At 30.7% G+C, this 21661-nt stretch overlaps 1 protein-coding gene across 1 annotated transcript; it reads left to right on the forward strand.

The window, feature by feature from the left end:
- The first annotated feature begins 399 nt into the window (after positions 1–399).
- LOC131604321 (uncharacterized) lies at positions 400–7741 on the forward strand. Its single transcript, XM_058876768.1, has 2 exons — positions 400–1952; positions 7693–7741. The coding sequence occupies exons 1-2, from the start codon at positions 400–402 to the stop codon at positions 7739–7741; spliced, it is 1602 nt and encodes a 533-aa protein (XP_058732751.1).
- Positions 7742–21661: the final 13920 nt, after the last annotated feature.

Genomic DNA, 21661 nt, shown 5'->3' on the forward strand with positions numbered 1-21661 from the left:
ATGAAATGAGATGGGCAAATTTTGGGGTATGACACATATTTGTATTTTAATCATGGGTATACACCTCCTCCACCTAACCCATATTCATCCTATCCTACATCTCATTATTCACCCTACTACAACAATTATCAATTTCAAACTCATTCTAGCAATAAAAGAGGTTTTAAAAAGTATTTGCACACGTTTCATCCTTGTTTCAAGAAATCATAAAAAAATCCCAAAACCGCCAGACTCCGCGATGAGACCTAATAAATGGAGACGACTACCAAAAATCCGACGTGTGATACATTCATTAACACCACTATTTGGGGCTTCTGCAACGCATAACTGCTATTCACGTTTGGATTACCATCAAATTTCTTCGGATAAATCACTACCATCAAGCGATTTAGATGAAAAATGGAGTCATATCTGGAACCAACTAACCTCATGATAGAGAAAAGTTGTATTGCTGAAGAGGACCTAGAAGAATCATCTGACCCGGATTCACAAGAACGCATTGACGGAACTTCTTTTTATGAAGCCACTCTCGCTGTTGAAGTGTTCGGTGCCATCGGGTCGTTAGCTCAGTTCCGCCTCACTGGTGCTCAGAAGGATTTTATTGTCGTGGGTTCCGATTCCAGTAGAATAATTATCTTGGATTACAACAAGGAGAAGAATGTTTTTGATAAGATTCATCAAGAAACGTTTGGGAAATCTGGTTGCCGGAAAATTGTTCCAAGTCAGTATATCTCTGTAGATCCCAAAGGTAGAGCTGTTATGATTGGTGCTTGTGAGAAGCAGAAGCTTGTTTATGTGTTGAATAGAGATATTGCGACTAGGTTAACTATTTCTTTGTCTCTAGAAGCTCATAAATTGCATACTCTTGTTTTTTCGATCTGTGGTGTTGATTGTGGGTTTGAGAGTCCTATTTTTGCTGCTATAGAGTTGGATTACTCTAAGGCTGATCAGGATTCTACTTTGAATGTTAAGACCGGTGAAATGTTTAGAGTAGAGATGGTAGATTGGACAAGAGGTGCTATTCAAGATGACAATTCTGCACTAAACATAAAACATGTAGACCTCTCAAATGTTCATTACCTTAGTGGGCCAATAAGAGTTGTGGACAATGAAGGCCTCCCAGCCTTGCCTGGAGATTTGCTTGCTGTTGAAATATGCAACTTGGGTGCTCTCCCTGGCGATGAATGGGGCTTTACAGCAACATTTGACAGAGAAAACGGAGGCGGTTTCTTGACGGATCATTTTCCTCATGCCACAAAAGCTATCTGGTACTTTGAAGGGATATATGCTTATTTGCCTCGGACACTAAGAGTGAGGTTTCCAGGTATAACACACCCTGGTATAATTGGAACTGCACCATCAATGGAACTTCTAAACATGTGGAATGAAAGGGAAATAGATGTTGAGGGAAATGGTCTTAAGTCTCTGAAACTATGCGAGGTTTTGCAATCCAGACCCTTAGCAAACTTACCAACACCGAGAAACAGTCACCTCGGAAAGATTGAAAAAAGTTTTGTAGAATGGGAGAAGATTGCAAGGGAAGCAGCAAGAACAGTACCTGGAAGAGAGAATGGTGGAAATTATGACATTAAGAATCTAAGTAGAGGTTCAAAGGTATACCTTCCTGTTTTCATAGAAGGAGAAAATCTCAACACTGGTGATATGCACTTTTCACAAGCTGATGGTGAGGTCTCACTATGTGGTGTAATAGAAATGAGTGGTTTCTTAGAACTCAAGTGTGATATTATAAGGGGTGGAATGAAAGAGTATCTTACACCAATGGGTCCTACTTCCCTTCATGTGAACCCAATAATTGAGATAGGCCCTGTTGAACCAAGTTTCTCAGAGTGGCTAGTGTTTGAGGGCATTAGTGTGGATGAACATGAGAAGAAACACTACCTAGATGCAACTGTTGCATACAAAAGAGTAGTACTCAATGCTATTGACTACATGTTGGCATGTGCGAATCCTAGTGGATCACAATATAATCCTCACTTATCTGTCATTGACAACATACACCTTCCTCCCACTCTTTTATCCAAGTTTGATTTGATTTACTTATTACTTGACAAGGTTGATGAACAGACTGACAAACGAATTGCCAAACATATTGTTTCCATACAATTTAAGGATCATGGGACCATGGAGCAGGATGTGTTGGATATTGCTACACTAACTGATTACGTTAGCTATGTCCGAAAGCATATACATCCCCAGTTGCCAGATGAAGCTGCTGATGAATTAATTACTGGCTATGTAAAAATAAGGGGTAGGGGAAAATTTACGGGCAGTAGCAAGAAGGTAAAAACAGCAACTCTGAGGCAGATTGGATGTTTTTTTACGCCTTAGTGAAGCATTGGCTAGGATTCGCTTCTCATAATGGGTTGAAAAGCATGATGTATTGAAGGCATTTCGGCTTTTGGAAGTTGCAATGCAGCTGTCTGCAATGGATATAAAAACTGGAACTATTGACATGGATCTTATTACTACTGGTATGGCTGTTTCTGAAGCTCAGAAGACTTTGAAATTCTATGAGCTTTATTTATGTCTTAACCATGTTTCTAGAGAGTGGTTTGATCAAGTTGATAATGGGGATAAATTGCTTGTTAATGTTCCTGGTGGTGATGATGGTCCAAGTGCGGTTCTTGTTTGTGCTGAGAATTTTGTTATTATTAGGAATCAGGGTCATCCAAATGTTAGGACTGTGAAGAAGAATGTTGTGATTGTTCAGTCTAAACAGTGGGATCCAAGAGTAAATTTAGAACCTTGAGGACAAGGTTCAAGTGAACCCCGCGACAATGATAGAAGGGTATTATATAATTTATATTAGTTAGAAAGGTAATAATAGAACTTATATTATTATTATTATTATTATTATGGTTATTGGGCTTTTAGTAGTGTTTGGGCTTTTATGTTATTATTATCCATTAAGAATATTATATAATGTAGTCTCATAGAGACATTTGGAATCGATCAATGAAATCAAGTTATCTTTTTATCTCTATTTTTCTTAGCTTAATTTTAATGTCTTTATCTTTATTGTAGAAACCCTAATTCTATATTCTTGGTAGGATTAGCTTCCTATTAGGAGATATATGTTTTATATACACCTACAATAAAAAGAGGAAATCTAACTTTATTCTCCAAAATCAAAAAAAGAAGTAGAATTTGTAATCAAGAAAGTAGTGATTTGAAAGGAAGAGTTCGAAGTTGGAAAAAGAGATGTGGTTACCAAGACCAAAACCAAAAAGTCACTTTATGAGTTGATCAAAAGTTTAGAAGCAAAACAATAAGAAATGAGTAGAGAACAAAACAATTGAAATCTAGATGGAGAAGACATCCACTTGTCAAGTTTAGAAGCAATAAGGGCATTAATGTCTTTTCTAGAACAATGAATTTTCTTATATGATAGATTATCAAATTTCACCATTAAAAAACATAATAAAATATTTTCTTATCCTTAAATGTTATAATTAAAGAAACTTAATAAAAAATATTATGAATAAAAAACAATATTTAAATATTTATTGTTGTAAGAAAAATAATATTTTATATTAAATGACTAATCCAGCTCGAAATATCTTTCATTATAAAAAAAAAAATATTATATGAATTTTTTATATCATGATCTTGATTTATATATTTTTGTTCTATATAAACATATAAGAATTTTTTATTATTAACTTTAATTCCATAACTTAATAGTTTCTTAACAATGAATTATTCGTTCTAATAGAAAATCGAGTATTACGTTATCTTTAGATCTTATTGAATAATGGAATAATATTGTTGAGTTATCAATTATCAAGTTTTATTGCTAATGAGGACAAACCCACATCATCATTCCTTGGACATGTGAAAAAAGCTTTTGAGAGACAAAAATTGTACTTATTCGTGCTACTTAAGTAATTTATATTTGAATTTTCTAAGAGACAAGATAATATAAAGCATTACATCTCATCTATTGTAACATATCCCCCTCATAGGCATTGTGCAAAGCAATAATATTATAGAAAAATTATTAAACTAAAGGTAATCATTTTTTGTAATAGAACTTCTACCTTTTGAACGTGTTCACCTTAACTTTCTGATGAGTAAAAACTACAAATATATAATGCACGAGCGCAAAGTATGCTTCGGGTAAGTTAATTGCTCAAAAGGGTAAGAACAAAGTTGGCCAATACATGATGAATTGTAGAATAAGTTATCAAAAGCATAACCTTGAATGACTTATTGATGTGTAAATAAATAAATAAACTCCATTGTCTATCTATTATTTATATTTTATTCTTAAAAGTTATAAGTTAGTAAGCTTAAAGTTCAAGTTAAAAACTTTTAGTGCAAGAAAGATTGTATGGCAAGAAAAAAATGTAAAATTAACGATTAGAAAAATGTGTAAATAAACAAACTAGTAAAAAGTACATAAATTAAACTAAAATAAATTACAAATTATATTGCATTGATATAAAGATCAAGGTGCATATATATTTCATATAATAAATTTTTAAGGATATGTTTGATGTGCTGGATAAGAGACACAATATGATATATATATATGTATTATATTTTATCTCGATATAGTATTTAATTACATGATATGATAAGTTAATCCTGAAACATATCATATTCAACCTTATTAGTTAAAATTGTTAATATAAATATGAATTGAGTTAGAATCTCACACGATAAAAGATAAGAAAATAATTTACTAAATTACCCTTATAAAATATAATTTAAAATAAAAAATTAAATATGATAAAATATAATTAAAGATTAATTTAATACTAGTCGTTTACCCGTGCGATGCACGAGCATGTGATATTGAATTATTAATAATGATAAAAATTTCGTAAGTTTATTTAATTTATAAGTTTAATAAATAAATTACATATAATATTTATCATCATTTCGATTGTAAAGTAAATTATTTAAAATTTTGATAAATAAATATAAAATCAAAAATAAAAATAATATGTCACACACTTGTGATATCTATTACATGTAAATAATTATAATAGACCGCTAACACCTATTAATAATTTTATATTTTTCGTTGATTGTAATTAAAATAACAAAATATAATAGTCATATAATATAAAATAAATACCAACACATCTGACAATTTAGAACGAATATAAATAAAATTAGAAATAGAAGGAAAAAAAAAGTAAATATAAGACACAATATAATGAATTGAACATTCTTTTTTCTTTAAATATATTTTATTATGTGTACATTTTGGGTTCATTTTAACAATATCGTTAAAAAAATTGTAATTCTTAAAAGTCTCTTATCTGAAAGAAAAAAAAAAAAAGCATTCTTATATTGTATTTATCATAGGTTTGTTTTGCTTACTATCATAAAAATTAAAAAAATCTAACATAAAAAAATTATATTAGAAGAGAAATTTTACCTGTGTTTAAATTTAAAATACATCTGAAAAACATAATCAACAAATAGCAAACATCAATAAATATTAGAAAAAAATAACAAACAACTATTTTATTTATGAAGAGGAAATTGAGATATTAAAGAAATTTTATGAACAAACCTTAATTTGTAAGTCTTTAAAATACACATAAAAAAACATAATCAACAAATAGTATACATCAATAAATATTATAAAAAAATAAGAAAGAATCAATTTATGAAAGAAAAATAATATGGAAAAAGTTTTATGAACAAACTCTATTTTGTAAATCTTCAAAAAAAAACATAATCAACAAATTAGAGTTTTATGAACAAACTCTATTTCACTAATATTTATTAATATGGGTTATGCTTATTGTGTTTAGTATTAAAATATAATAAATGAATAAAAAAATAAAATTAAAAAATAATTAAATAAATAAATAATAAATTAATATGTGAAATTACAAAAGTATCCTTCATTTTGGCGCCAAAAACTCCTTAAAAGATTTAACAACTTTAGTTAATAAGACTAAGTTAAAAAATATTAATTAATTTTAAAAAATATGGATGATTGTCATTAGGGTAATTTTTTAATTTTATATAATATAAAAAATTAAAATCTAATAAATTGGAATATTTAAAAATAAAATAATCATTAAAATTCTAAAAATATGAATACTAATTTTATTTTTTTATCAAATTAAATATATTTTCTTACAAAGGGTAGTTTTTTCATTTACATATTATATATCCATACTTTTATTTTGCTTATCTAACATATAATAGAATTCATGATCTTTTTCAAAAAAAACTGAAATTATTTATTCAGTAGTGTCAATGAAATTTTTTTTTTCAATTGTAATAAAATATTATTTTTTTTACCAGTTTGTAAATTTTAAAATATTTTACAAAATAATTTGATAAAATTGTAGTTGTTTTACAAATATATATATATATATATATATATATATATATATATATATATATATATATATATATATATATATATATATATATATATATATATATATATATATATATATATATATAATGTTATTATATTTGGTATTCTGGGTGAATCAAACACATGATATGATAATATGTCTATATCATATCCTATCTTTATCCTATCTTCATCCTACTTTATATTTTATCATGTTTGTATCATATCCTACGCATCAAACGGACCCTAAGATTATTAATTTTGAAATGGCGTATGTTGACATTTTTGGAGTAAATTATTTAAGAGAATTAATTTCTTTTATTCACAAATCAGTTTGTCTTTTTATAAAATATTATCAAGACTAGCTTGCATGACACACGTCTTCTTTTTTTGCGTTAAACAAATTTTTAAGGTAGTTATTTCTGCATGTGAAATAACAAACTCTTCAATCTTTGAATCTTCACGCTTTTATATCTACAAAACTCTAAGATTTCACCTTTGATACCTATATTTTCTTAGGTCCAGGTGCGTTAGTTTTTCTAGAAGGTTTAGGTTTATTACCTTTAAACCTCTTCAATTTGTCAAAATGGAATGGCTCTAAATGGCAAGTTCTTTTGTAGTGTGTGCATTTGTAAACTGGACGATTATTATTCTTGTGATTTACATCTTTATGAAATTTTCTATCTTTTTTTAATCATAGTCCATTCTTATTTAAAGAAGGTATTTGACTTGATAGGATCAATTCATGCTTTTCTTTCCTATGGGTAAACTTTTCTAGAGTTTCATGCGAATCATTAACTTCCTTGTTCAAAGAGACACACGTCTCATAAGATTTATTTTAGTTTCTAATTTTAGTTATTTCTAACTTAAATAAGTTATCCCTTTCTTCCAGAAACCCTAAATGTTATTTAAGGCCTGGGTTATGTTTTCTATGTTTCTTTAACCAACTTAGAACTAGTTTTATTCAATTATTTAAAAGAAGGCTTAGTTACCTCAATATTATATTCCTCGTAGGATGCCCTTAAGAATACTTCATTTTCTTTGTTGGAGGACGATTCTTTTATGGTTCTCCCCGAGGTTGATGTTTCTGTGAAGGCAAGCCTCTACAACACTATGTTTTGATGAAGACAACTATCATGAGTATATATCAATAAAGGATGAGCAAAAAGATCAAATTAGTTATGGATCAAGATTGCAACCTTCATGGAGATTAGCTTTGATTGATTGATCTTCATGTCATAATGGTACAAGTTAAATCCTTTTACATTGATATTCCTTAGTACTCAAAAATCATATAAACTTTCATAAATATGCATGTCCAAACTTATATATGCATGGCATAAGTTTTCATATACCAAAAACATGCATTTCCACTTCTTATGTTGAGGTAACCGGTTACCAATATTCATGTAACCGGTTACTGAAACTATGAAAAGTATTCCCACTAGTTTTTGTATGGGTAACTGATTACCCGTGTTTCAGTAATCGGTTACTGAGTTAAAAATTTCAAAAATTGTGAACATTGGGAGTGGGTAACTGATTACCCTGCTTTTGGTAACCGATTACCTACTGAACCAGTGCCTTGTTTCACTTTGCTTCATATTCAAACTTGAATATCTTTTCAAACTTTAAACATTGCATTGTTTGATCATTTTATACTCTTTCTAAAGGGGTAAACACCTATATAAATACCATAAACTTTTGATTTAAATCTCACCTCTTTCATTACAATTTACCACCTTTTTGTCATATATTTTCATACAAGTGTTTCATACTTGAACTTTTATTGAAACTTTTTCTGCACATTGTTAGAAAAGTTTCTCATTCATACATAAACACTTGAGCACTATTATATCATTGTAAATTGTCTTGCTTGAAAGAGAAGATCAATCCTAGTGATTGATATACGTTCATCAACATTACTATTCAAATATATCTGGTTATTATTGACTTGCTATCCAGGATTGTTGGAAGCAAGGGTTGTTGATTAGTGAGAGGATTTTTCTCATAATCAAGTTAGTAAATCCAAGAGGATTGTTCTTGGTGGTGGAAATCTTATTGTCCAGGATTGTTCTAAACAAGTTAGGCACTTTGAGAGGATTGTTCTCATAAATGATCTTACTGAAAAATCTAAGAGGATTGTTCATGGTCCAAGAGGATTGTTCTTGGTGTTTGGTGTTTCTTGTGTAAGTCACAAACAATAGTAAAATCTCTTTCATGTTGAAAGGGGACTGGAGTACTCTCGGATTGTGAGGGGAACCAGTATACATCATCGTATTCTTTACTTCTCCACATTTATCGCTTTCACAAATCATAACCAGAAAAGAAAGTAACACATTTCTAAACTCTTACAACAAACCAGAAAAATAAGAAAAACAAGTATTCAAAAACTGGATAAATCTTCAAAGTCCTAATTCACCCCCTCTTGAGCGCACTCTTGAACTTACAATAGGCATTAGAGCAGGTTATAGGTAACATGTTCCTAAAAGATCCTGATGGCTTCCGCAAATCAAGATCCGGTTTTTAGAGACGATGGTAGCAACAACAAACCTCCATTGTTCTGTGGACAGTACTTCGACTTTTGGAAAATTCGTATGAAGGCTCACTTAGAAGCACAAGGAGAAGAAGTATGGGAGGCTGTCCTAGAAGGTCCTCATGTTCCTACAACTGTTGTCGATGGCATTGCATCAGATAAACTTAAAGCCTCATGGAATAACGATGATAGGAGAAGAGTTCTTGCTGACAAAAGGGATATCAATCTTCTTCAAGGAGCACTTAGTATGGACGAGTTCTTTCGTGTTTCGGCATGTACAACGGCTAAACAAATATGGGATACGTTAGTAGAAACTCATGAAGGAACTGTTGAAGTTAAGAGATCTCAAATGAATACTTTAAGTCAAGAATATGAATTATTCAGAATGCAGCCCGGAGAATCCATCCTTGAATTATAAAAAAGATTCGTTCACTTAATAAATCATTTAAGTGCTCTTGGAAAGAAAGTCTCTACCGAGGAACAAAATCTAAAGGTTCTTAGATCTTTAACCAGAGAATGGCAACCAAAAGTAACGGCAATATCCGAGAAGAAGAATCTATCTAGAATGACTTCAGCAACATTGTTCGGTAAACTTCAAGAATATGAAACGGAACTTGGAAGATTGGAGAAGCATGAAATTCAAGTAAAAGATTCAAAAGACATTGTCTTAGAAACAAAAGTCAAACATCATGATAGCAATCAAGAGGATGAATCCACTAGTGAAGAAGATAATGAGTTTATCAAAAAGTTTGAAAAATTTCTAAGAAAAGAAAAGAAAGAGGAGATCATTAAAGGGGAAGCACCAACAAGGAAGGTTAAATGCTTTGAATATGGAGAAAAAGGACATGTCAAAAGTGAATGCCCTACACTTGAAAAGAAGAATAAATACTTCAAGAGAAAGAAGGAAAAAAGGCCAAATAAAGCATATGTAGCATGGGATGATAATGAAGTAAGTTCATCTTTCGATTCCAAAAGCAAAGAATATGCAAATCTAGCATTCATGGCTTCGCACCATTCCGATGATGAAAACGATGAGGTTAGTAATGAATTTTCCATTTATGATAATGATGTACAAGGTGCCATAAATGAACTCTTGAATGGATGTAAAATGTTATATAGAATCATATCAACACAAGAGAAACAAATCAAGTCTCTTAAAGAGAAAATTGATACTATGCAAAAAGATTTTGAGGTTGAAAAGAAACAATATGTTGATAAAGAAATACAAAAGTCTACATGTAAGAGAGTCCTTGAAAGATATGAAAAAGGACAAATTGGTTTAGAGGGTGTTCTTAGTCAACAAAGATATTCTAATGATAAAAGTGGGCTTGGTTATTCAAAGTTATCAAAAAAAAGTTCTAACAAAACTGTTATGTTAAGGCTAGTGACCAAAAATCACAAGAGAAAGTTAACAAGCCTAAAGTGTTTCATCACCATCCTAAGAAAATATTTCCTAAAAGGAAACCTTATGTTCCTAGATATAGAAGTAATTTTGTTCCTACATGTTTTTATTATGGTATTGCTGGCCATACACCTAATGCTTGCTATGTTAGAAACTTTAGTGTGGCAAGTGGTCATTATGTGTGGGTTAAGAAAGGAACTAACTATGATGGACCCAAAGCACATTGGGTACCAAATCAAACTTAATTTGTTTTGTAGGTTTGCTTCAGGACCACTTAAAATCTATGGTGATTTTGAAAATTGGAGGTTCTAAGCATTTGATGGAAGATATAAACTAACTTTCAAATCTAGTTATAAAGTCCAAGGGTAATTTCACATATGGAGAATACCTTAAAGGAAGAATTCTTGACATTGACAAAGTTGGAGCACTAACTTTCATATCCATTTAAGATGTACGTTATGTTGAAGGACTAAAGCAAATTCTTCTAAAAAGCAAAAGTCAACTTTGTGACAAAGGCTTCAAAATCATATTGACAAAAGATGAATGTTTTGATGAAGTCACTCACGAGGTAAAACTCATAGGTAAAGAAGTAATATTTGTTCATATTTTATAATAATTTATCTTTTTTCCATCCTTTTTGATAATGACAAAGGGGGAGAAGATATTTGTGTATATGTGTATGCTTGTTTGTCTCTAACATTTGCAGCCACAAAGAAGTAAAATTCTCTATAAATCAAGGGAGAGCTTTGATCAAGGGGGAGTTATCAAAGTTAGGGGGAGCATTCACATAAGAACATTACACTTCAAATTTCAAAGGTTGTCATCATCAAAAAGGGGGAGAATGTGAAGGCAAACCTCTACAACACTATGTTTTGATGAAGACAACTATCATGAGTATACATCAATAAATGATGAGCAAAAAGATCAAATTAGCTATGGATCAAGATTCCAACCTTCATGGAGATTAGCTTTGCTTGATTGATCTTCATGTCATAATGGTACAAGCTAAATCCTTTTACATTGATATTCCTTAATGCTCAAAAAACATATAAACTTTCATAAATATGCATGTCCAAACTTATATATGCATGGCATAAGTTTTCATATACCAAAAACATGCATTTTCACTCCTTATGTTGAGGTAACCGGTTACCAACATTCATGTAACCGGTTACTGAAACTATGAAAAGTATTCCCACTGGTTTTTGTATGGGTAACCGATTACCCTTGTTTCAGTAATCGGTTACTAAGTTAAAAATTTCAAAAATTGTGAACGTTGGGAGTGGGTAACCGATTACCCTGCTTTTGGTAACCGATTACCTACTGAACCAGTGCCTTGTTTCACTTTGCTTCATGTTCAAACGTGAATATCTTTTCAAACCTTAAACATTGCATTGTTTGATTATTTTATACTCTTTCTAAAGGGTGTAAATACCTATATAAATACCATAAAGTTATGATTTAAATCTCACCTCTTTAATTACAATTTACCACCTTTTTGTCATATATTTTCATTCAAGTGTTTCATACTTGAACTTTCATTGAAAATTTTTCTGCATATTGTTAGAAAAGTTTCTCATTCATACATAAACACTTGAGCACTATTATATCATTGTAAATTGTCTTGCTTGGAAGAGAAGATCAATTCTAGTGATTGATATATGTTCATCAACATTACTATTCAAATATATCTGGTTATTATTGACTTGCTATCCAGGATTGTTGGAAGCAAGGGTTGTTGATTAGTGAGAGGATTGTTCTCATAATCAAGTTAGTAAATCCAAGAGGATTGTTCTTGGTGGTTGAAATCTCGTTGTCCAGGATTGTTGGAAACAAGTTAGGCACTTTGAGAGGATTGTTCTCAAAAGTGATCTTAGTGAAAAATCCAAGAGGATTGTTCATGGTGTTTTGTGTGTCTTGTGTAAGTCACAAACAATATTAAAATCTCTTTCATGTTGAAAGGGGACTGGAGTACTCTCGGATTGTGAGGGAAACCAGTATACATCATTGTGTTCTTTACTTCTCCGCATTAACCGCACAAATCATAACCAGAAAAGAAAGTAACACATTTCTAAACTCTTACACCAAACCAGAAAAATAAGAACAACAAGTATTCAAAAACCGGATAAATCTTCAAAGTCCTAATTCACCCCCCCTTCTTAGACGCACTCTAGAACTTACAGTTTCTTCCCCTTTTTGTTTAAATTTTGTTTTTACCATAACTTTTAATCGGTAAGTCCAAATGAGTTTTCGTTCGAAGCGTTAGATAGCTAAGGTAGTATACTACCTCGTGATAGTGCTTGGTGAGATAGTTGAATTGTCTTTATAGGTATACTGTAGGGATCTTTGTGACGATATGTATGATAATTTAGCGAACCATTGTAGTTCTTTAACGATGAGTTAGGGATATCATGAATTAATATGAATAAATGTTGTGTGACATTCGTGTATCGGTAATATGTTTGAGTTAAGATGCGTAGTTTCAATTTGTAATCTACTCCGTAGTTGTTGTGCAGGAATACTGCTATGGAGATATTACGAGTGTTGTTTATTAATTATGTGTGAATAATTAATTGTTGCAAATTTATGATGAGTTGTTCATATTTTATGATGATTTTGTGATGATTGATTATACACTTTTGTCGTGGATGTGGAATAATAATTCGGTGCAGGATTATTATGTTGTTGTCAATAAATGGTGTTTACGATCATTGTGGGCCTTAAATGTTATGGTTGTTGTTGTGTTGCATTGAATTGTATGACATACATCATATGTCGTTGTTCTTGTGAAAGAGGCGAGTTCACAATTTCATCTCAGGACTTCTGGTTTATCCCAAGCTCAGTGTTAGGGCTTGGATCTTGATGCGAGGCTCGGGGTTTAGTGTGGAACTCGGTTTAGACGAGGAACCATTTTGTTGAGTCGGTACCACATGCACGAGTTAAGTAGTTGTTTTCATTGCATAAAACATAACTTGAGCACATGAATATTATGATGACTATTATGAATTGAGCTATTTGATTGGTATGTGAGATGCGCTGATTTATGTGAATGATGTGATGTGATGTACAATAATGTTTGAATAGGATCGTAAGGGGGAGGTAGGATCCTAATGTTCGAATAAAATCAGGATTATTTTGTAAGATCGAGAGGGGATAACAAGATCACAATACATAAGATCGTAACAGAAAAGGTAAAAGACTACTTAAAAAGAAAATAATTGTGCATATTTGAAATATTTCTACATGATGTTTTATTAGGCAAGTATATTAGGGGGAAAATGGACACCACCTAACTGAAATTGTTGCACCTTTGTATCTCGTGATCCTTCTCAGCTTGTAATGGTGGTGGCCGAAAAATGACTGATTGTTTCCGGAATTGGCCAATCACACATAATCATTAGTTTTACCATTTTTTCACAATTTGACTACAACATACGATTCTACTTAAGATCCAAAATATTGGGGTGAGTGAGATCGTAAAATCGTAAGATTTTAAGATTTAAATAGTGACTTTGATAACCATGGATACATATGTGCATGTTTGCATTCCCACACACATTTACATATAAATCAATCTAAGGCTCTTAAAATGTTTGTTCCTGTTTTTACAAAAAAAATATGAATCTTAGTTTAAATTATCCATCATGAGACTGTTTTAAAGGCTCCAATCTATATGTTTTCTACATCATAAAAACACTACACAAGGTTGTCTTCGGTTCATAACTTTTTGTCTAGAAGTCCTAAATGTTCCACAAAGTTAATGTTTCATTTACTATTTATTACAAATTTTGCAAAGTGTGTTATGAAGTTTCATGAGACTAAGATTGAAAGGATAATCAAACTGAGATAGAAAATACTATGAGATGCTCCATGTGACACAAATTGCTATACACACATTGCCAAAATTGCTAAATTTTGTAGTAACTAGTAAATAAAACATTAACTTTTTGGAACATTTTGGACTTGTAGACAAAATGTGTAGTCATTAGAACAATCTGATCTTATTACCCATTGATTTCAAAGGTGACAAATGAAAAAATAAGAATGCCCTCATATTTGAAAATCTTTTAGACTTCATAACCTCGTTCAATTTTGACTCATTTTACCTTCACTAATAAACATAAGAGAATACACATCAAATTATCTCACTATTTTTGTTTATAATTTTTAAAAATAGATCAAGATTTTTCTAAAAAATGTTGAAAATTCTAGTAACATTTTTTTTCATTGTTTCTGAAAAATGTGTTCTTAGTTTGCCTTCTATACACTCTCACTTTGTAGATTGTTGTTAGCATAATTAACTTAGGCCCTGTGAGTTATAAAAACTTGTCTCTTGTAGTCCAATAAATGATACTTTTGGTCTTCCTTATTCTAATATAATTTGTATTCACATTCAATTCTTGAGGCTCATTGCACCATGTCAGATCGAAAAACCACCTAATTTATTTTCTTAAGGGTCATCACACGCAAGCATCTTGCTCTAAAGGTAATACAATAACCTCTATGGATTGTGTTATTATAGAGTATATATAGTGTTTAATTTAATAATTATACTTGTTATTCTTTAATAACTTTGTTGCTTTGTACTAGGAAGTAATAATATGTTGTTGTAAATATTGTGGCTTTAGAAATAAACAAAATAGGGGTGTCATCTTTTACCACTTAATGTGATCATAATTTCTAAAGAGGTACACCATGTTGATTCATCATGGGGAGTCCTTTGTACTATCTAGTACTATCTCCCCTAGTACTTTTTAAATATGGTTGAATATATTATCATTATTGAAGATCTTATTCAGAACATGATCAACGATGCATTTGGAGTTGATACGGATCATGTAAATGAAATACCAATTGCATCAAATTTGGAGATTGATCGACAAGAATATGTGATACCAAGTGCAACCCAAAAAAGAAATGAAATCAAAAAGTACGATAAATTGGCAAGAGAAGGAGAACAACCTTTAAATAAAGTGTGTAGAAAATATTCAAGATTGTTTTTTTGATAAAGTTGTACCATATCAAGTGTTTATGTGGATTGAGTGATAATGCGATGACAATGATTTTAGAATTATTTAAAGATACATTTGAATATCCAAATATTTCAAGTCCGTTCTATGAAGCCAAGAAATTAATCACATAACTTGGAAATCAAATGAAGAGGTATGTGATAACAAGAAAAAAAATTAATGAAAATATTCTTCGTTATTTTCCATTAAAACCTTGATTATAGATTTTATTTTTATCATCAAAGACGACCAATAATATGAGACGATATTTAGATGATACTAACAATGATGGAATGTTGAGGCATCCTAGAGATTCGGAGGCTTGGAATAAATTGGACTTGACACATACATTGTTTGCATCAGATCTGTGAAATGTGTGTCTTGCATTGACTAGTGATGATTTTAATCCATTAGGTTTGATGAGTACAAATAATAGTATTTATCCAATCGATCTTTATTCCATACAACACTACTTAATAGGTTTGCATGAAGAAGACGTTGTTTATAATGTCAATGATAATTCTCGGTAAAGAAGTACTAGAAAATAATATTTTTGTCTACTTACAACCCTTAGTCAATGAGCTGAAGGAGTAATTGACAACGGGTTTGGGTACTATAACTACGAGATGCAACCTAAGAAGGGGGGGGGGGTAAATTAGTGTTGTTAGATTTTTCTCAATTTTGTGCTATATTCTTAATTATCTTAAGTTATGAAAATGACACTACTACGGAATACATATCTTACACGGTTGGAAGAAAGATTCTACTACGGGCGGGGGTCCGTATAAAGTAGGGTGTGGTTGTATGTGCCCTCTTTACCAGCACTGACTACTAGCTAGGGTAAAAACATAGTAATGCATAACATATATATATGGTTGTATAAAACCACTGTAGTAAAAGGTTGAGGTCACGAGTTCGATACCTAGCACCAGGATTTTTGCAGATTTCAAAAATACATAATGCCACAGTTCTAGATCCCAACCATAATGGAAGACTTAGAGATAACATTTCACTACAGTCCAAGACTCCAACCATGGTGATATGCTTACTTGAGTTAATTATAACTTATGTGGAATGTTGATGTCCCTAACTCCTCACTAAATATATAACGTTTCAATCTGATTTAGAGATAAAAAATATAACAAGTTATATTATAAGAACAACTCACGCTAATCAATGTTATACGATCTTTATATAACTCATTATCCATATTTTTCTCTTTAACTATTAGAACTTGTTTCAATGCTTCCAATTCTTCTGTTGACACTTCCTTCATCTTTAGTTAATTTAGCCAAATATTATTTACTTTGTAGACAATATCATAGATGAAGGAAGTGATAACTGAAGAACTAGAAGCATTGAATATAGTTCTAACAACTAAAGAGCAAAACATGAATAATAGGCTGCAAATAGCTCTTTAAAAATTGATAAGTGTAAGATGCTTTTTTAATAAAACTTAATATCTCATATTATAATAATTCAATTCAAAAGAATATATATTTGGTAAACGGTTGAAAAACACTCAAACTACATACGATACAAAAAACACTTATCTTCTATGACATGTTGACTAAACATAATGAAAGCTACAATGTACAACAACATAAAACTTTTATCAACAAAATCATCAACAACACACCACTTTTACCAACAACAACATATCCTGAAAAACATAAAACTTTTATCAACAAAAACAAAATCATCAATAACATACCTTAAAAAACATACAACTTTTATCAACAAAAATAAAATCATCAGCAACATAGAACTTTTATCAACAATAACATACCTTAAAAAACATACAACATAGCTCAACAAAAAAAAAATCAACAAATTAGAACTGTAATCAACAACAACATACCTTAAACAACATAGAATTTTTATCAACAAAAACCAAATCATCAACAATATACAACTTTTATAATCAACAACATACCTTAAACAACATAGAACTTTTATTAACAAAAAAATTCATCGACAACATATAACTTTTATCAACAACAACATATCTTAAACAACATAGAACTTTTATCAACAAAAACAAAATCATCAACAATAAATAACTTTTATCAACAACAACATACAACATATCTCAAGAAAAACAAAATCATCAACAACATACAAATTTTAACTTCAACAACATAACTTAAACAATATAGAACTTTTATCAACAAAAACAAAATTATCAACAACATACAACTTTTATCAAAAATAATATACCTTAAACAACATACAAAATTTATCAACAAAAATAAAATCATCAACAACATAAAAATTTTATCAACAATAAATTACCTTAAAAAACATACAACATAGCTCCAAAAAAACATTAACATTTTCAAACAAAAACAACAAAAATATCACAACTCATAACTTAAAATCTGGAAACGTCTATGTACCTGAAATATGAAAAGGAAGTAAAAGAAATGAGTTTGTGTAACACATTTCCTTGATCCATACAAGTTGAAGATGATATGTTGTATTTTTGCGAAGAAGTGGTATGCAACTGTTCAAGGAGTAAGGATAAGGCGTTAGATAGTGTTAGGGTTTTGTTAAGAGAGAGACATTGTTACGTCTTGAAAGAACGAAATTTTGCTTCAATATAAGTTATACCTTTCACCGCGATTGATAAAAACGACTATGATTAAATATAGGTACATTTCACAATGGATGTCATTTTAGACCATGGTTAAAGGTATTTTAATTTAAATTTAAATATTAGGATTATAAGTGACACCCCTATTTTGAATAAAAAAAATGAAAACTACCGGTGCTGGGATTCGAAGCCTAGCCTTAACATATCACTACGACTATTAATATGGACCATAGTGAAATATCTTTTAATAAAAGAAATAAAAATGCAGACACCTAAATAAGAGCTATTGCTTCGGTTGGCTTAATAGTCGGGGTAGTAACATATTACTTTAGGTGTATTTTGTAGTAATGTGATAAGCACTTAGGAAGATAAAGTGCAGAAAATTAAAGTGTTGAAAAAATAAGGAGCACAAGGAATTAAACTAGTTCCCATTAGCAGGAAATGCTACATATAGTTCATTCGCACCTTGAAGGATTTTCAATATGTTAGATCATTGTACAAGTCTCACATCAAGACCATTCTTACAATTTTCCAACATAAACACCAACACTGTGGTAGACTTTGAATTACCTTAATTTAAAGAACATTTTTCCACAAAACACCAAACACTATGGTAGACTTTGAATTACACCAATTCAAAAAACCTCTTACAATAAAAAAATTATTACCACAAACTTGCTTGGTGATTAAGTTACAACACATTTTTTGAATAATCTTAAGTATTTAAATCTTAAATGAATTCCCAGATGAAGATTGATCTTCCCTTTCAATGTCTATTTAATAATATATAAGTCTTAAGTGCTCAGAATATATTATGATACTTTTTTGAATGATTTTAAGGTTATGCACAAAGTTTTAACATTTTAAAAATGAATGAACATTCAAAAAATGATTCAAATTGTATTAAAATTTGTATGAAATATGTAATGGAATTTATAATGATTGTTCCTTAAATATATGTTAAAAAAACCTTTATGATCAGATGCATATGTTTGTAGATGATTAATGGAGGTTTGAAATGCATTAGGATGACAATGTTTCATGAAAATGACACAAAATCGAATTCTTAAACGTTTTAAATATTTTCAAAAATGCTAATCATGTAATCGCTATCTTAAATTATGTAAGCGGTTGCCTGACTTAAAAAGTGCAGAACTCATATTTTTCAAAATTCAAAAATATGAGACAACAACAACTCGTAACCAGTTTCTTAAATCATGTAACTTATTACCTAATTTAAAAAGAGTAGAAATCAACTTTTGATGGCTTAGTTTCAACGGTTTTCATGCATGATGTTCATGGCTTTTAGAAATGAAGATTGATATAATTTTCTTAAGCATCTTAAGAGATATATTATGCATGGAAACAAACTTAAATTAATCATCATTGATCTTGATTCTTAGCTTTATTATCTTCAACATGGTTCAATCCTTGTCCACCAATTTTCTTCTTTGATCACCATTGTCTTCATCAATCTTAATCATGGTCTAACATCTTAATTTAAGCTTCAAAATTAGCAAGCATTCATCATGTGACTTTTTAAGCTCTTTCTTCTTTGATAGTCTTCATCAATATTTGTCTTCATAAAAACTACATTTTGTAGAGAATGAATATCTTCTTCACAGATACATACAATTCTTTTAAGAAAGAGATGTTAACGTTACATGCAAATTTGATGTGGATAATTAATGACTTTCTAGGATTGGGTGCACTTTTTGGGTGGAACACATACGTAGGACTTGCTTTCCTATCCTGTAATTATGAAACTACTTCTCGTCATTTTAAACTAGTTGTAAATGGTGTTTTATGGGCCATCATTGTTTCATTAATCGGAGACACAAGTTTAGATTGAATAGGGTTCAGTTTGATGGTGAATAAGATATGTGGATTCCACCAAGAACATTATATGGACATTAAGTTTTTGAACAGACTAATAAAATTGAATACAATTTTTGGTTAAAGAAAGCTAGTGAAAGAAAGGACTGTAAAAAGAATACGTGAGAGACAACCTATAGAAGGTGATAGTACACTGTCATACCCCAAAATTTACCCATCTCATTTCTCCTATTCAAGCTCATACCAAATTTCAAGGCTCAAAGATACATCCTCCTAAACAATGGCTCAATGAACTAGGGTTTTGACTTCTCTGAAGAAAATCAATGAATCAAAGTCTCCAAAGGATTTCGTATGACCTATGATGATTCAAACTATCTCTATGGAAAAGTACAAGCTTCAATTCCAAGGATTGACTAGTCAATTGCTCAGAAAGTCAACAGTCGACTAGTTTGACCTAAGAGTCAACTGTGGTCAAAGTACAGTCAAAATTCCTGATTTTTTGTCAATATCCTTGTTTTGAAGTATCATACATCATGTGATCAAGGATTGATCATGATTCATCAAAGAAAGTTCAGAAATCAACAAAACCTAAAGTTTCTAAATTAGGGTTTTTTTGACTTAAAGTCAACTGAACTTTGACCAGCCATAACTTTCAAATGGAACATCAGAAATTTCCCATCCAAAGCTCATTTTGAAGGAAATTGAGTTCTCTACAACTTTGTCTCTCACAAGCCAAGGCTAAAAATGCTCCATTTGAGAGATATGGATCAAAAGATTATAGGTCCTTTTTGAAAGTCAACCAAAAGCAGTTTTTTGTCAAAGCCAACATCATCAAGATAAAATCCTCAAATGGAAAATAGCTTCTTAAGTGGCTTATAAAGGACATCTTGAGGTTTCCAAAAACTCTTAGAACTCTTCCATACCTTAAAAATTGAAGGAGATATGCCTTGTCAAAGTTGGACAATTTTGAAGGAAAAAATGTGAAATAAAAGGCCTCAAAATGGATTTCTTTGCAAAGAGGCCCAACTCTTTTTGGCCCAAACTTGATCCCCAAGATATCCATGGCCTCAAATCTGATTGTCACGAATTTTGAAATATTTATTTGATTTTATATGAATTTTTAATCATTTAAAAGTGATTTTAATTCATGAAAATCAAGTAAAGATCAAATATTCAATTAGAGATCTTGTACTAATCAAATCCAATAACCATTCATACCATATTGTCAATGTAATTTTGTGCAAGCAAAATTGGTGCAAGAGAGATTGAGATTGGCCAAATTTAGAAGCTTTTTTACTCATATTTTCCAATCAAATTTTCATACATCAAAAAGCAAGATTGAAATAGATTTGGCTCAAGTTGGTTAACCTAAATTCATCTGTTATAAATATACAAGCAATCCAAAGCATTAGGGGACGAATTGGTTGCCTCCAAGACCCTCACAAAAAGCTTCAAAAAATCAAATAAAAGTGAAATTCGGATTCAAGGATTGAAGCCAATTCAAGGACATTTGAAGATTTCAATCCATTCTTTAGTGTTCCCTGAAGTTATCTGAATCATCTCCAAGCCCTCACGCGTATAGGACCATCGCCTACACGTTCACGATTTGCACCCATAGATTTGAATTCGTTTTCATTGATTCGTGCATAATTAATACAATTTGAGTGCATATTTGTATTCTTAATGATGTTTTGATGCTTTCTAGATAATTTGATTGGAGTTTGAGTGCAGGATGAAGCTTTTGTCATAGTTAGGGTTTTAGAGCTCCAAATTAGGAGTTCGTGATAGAGAGATAATTGGGCCGAACGGGTGGTACCAATGCGTTCAGGAAGCGATTTCAAGTCATTCTGTACCTTCGTCGTTAATTTTTATTACGTATTTTTTTTATCTTTAAACTTGCAGGTATTGTAGCTATGCTTTGTCCGTAGGT

This window comes from Vicia villosa, linkage group LG5, assembly GCF_029867415.1.
Source record: "Vicia villosa cultivar HV-30 ecotype Madison, WI linkage group LG5, Vvil1.0, whole genome shotgun sequence".
NCBI classification, from domain to species: Eukaryota; Viridiplantae; Streptophyta; class Magnoliopsida; order Fabales; family Fabaceae; genus Vicia; species Vicia villosa.

What these genes read in the sequence shown, in the direction of transcription:
- LOC131604321 (XM_058876768.1), top strand. Translation starts at nt 400, where the DNA reads ATGGAGTCATATCTGGAACCAACTAACCTCATGATAGAGAAAAGTTGT. An exon ending in CTCAATGCTATTGACTACAT is followed by an intron (nt 1,953 to 7,692) that starts GTTGGCATGTGC and finishes TATATATGCATG; the next exon opens with GCATAAGTTTTCATATACCA.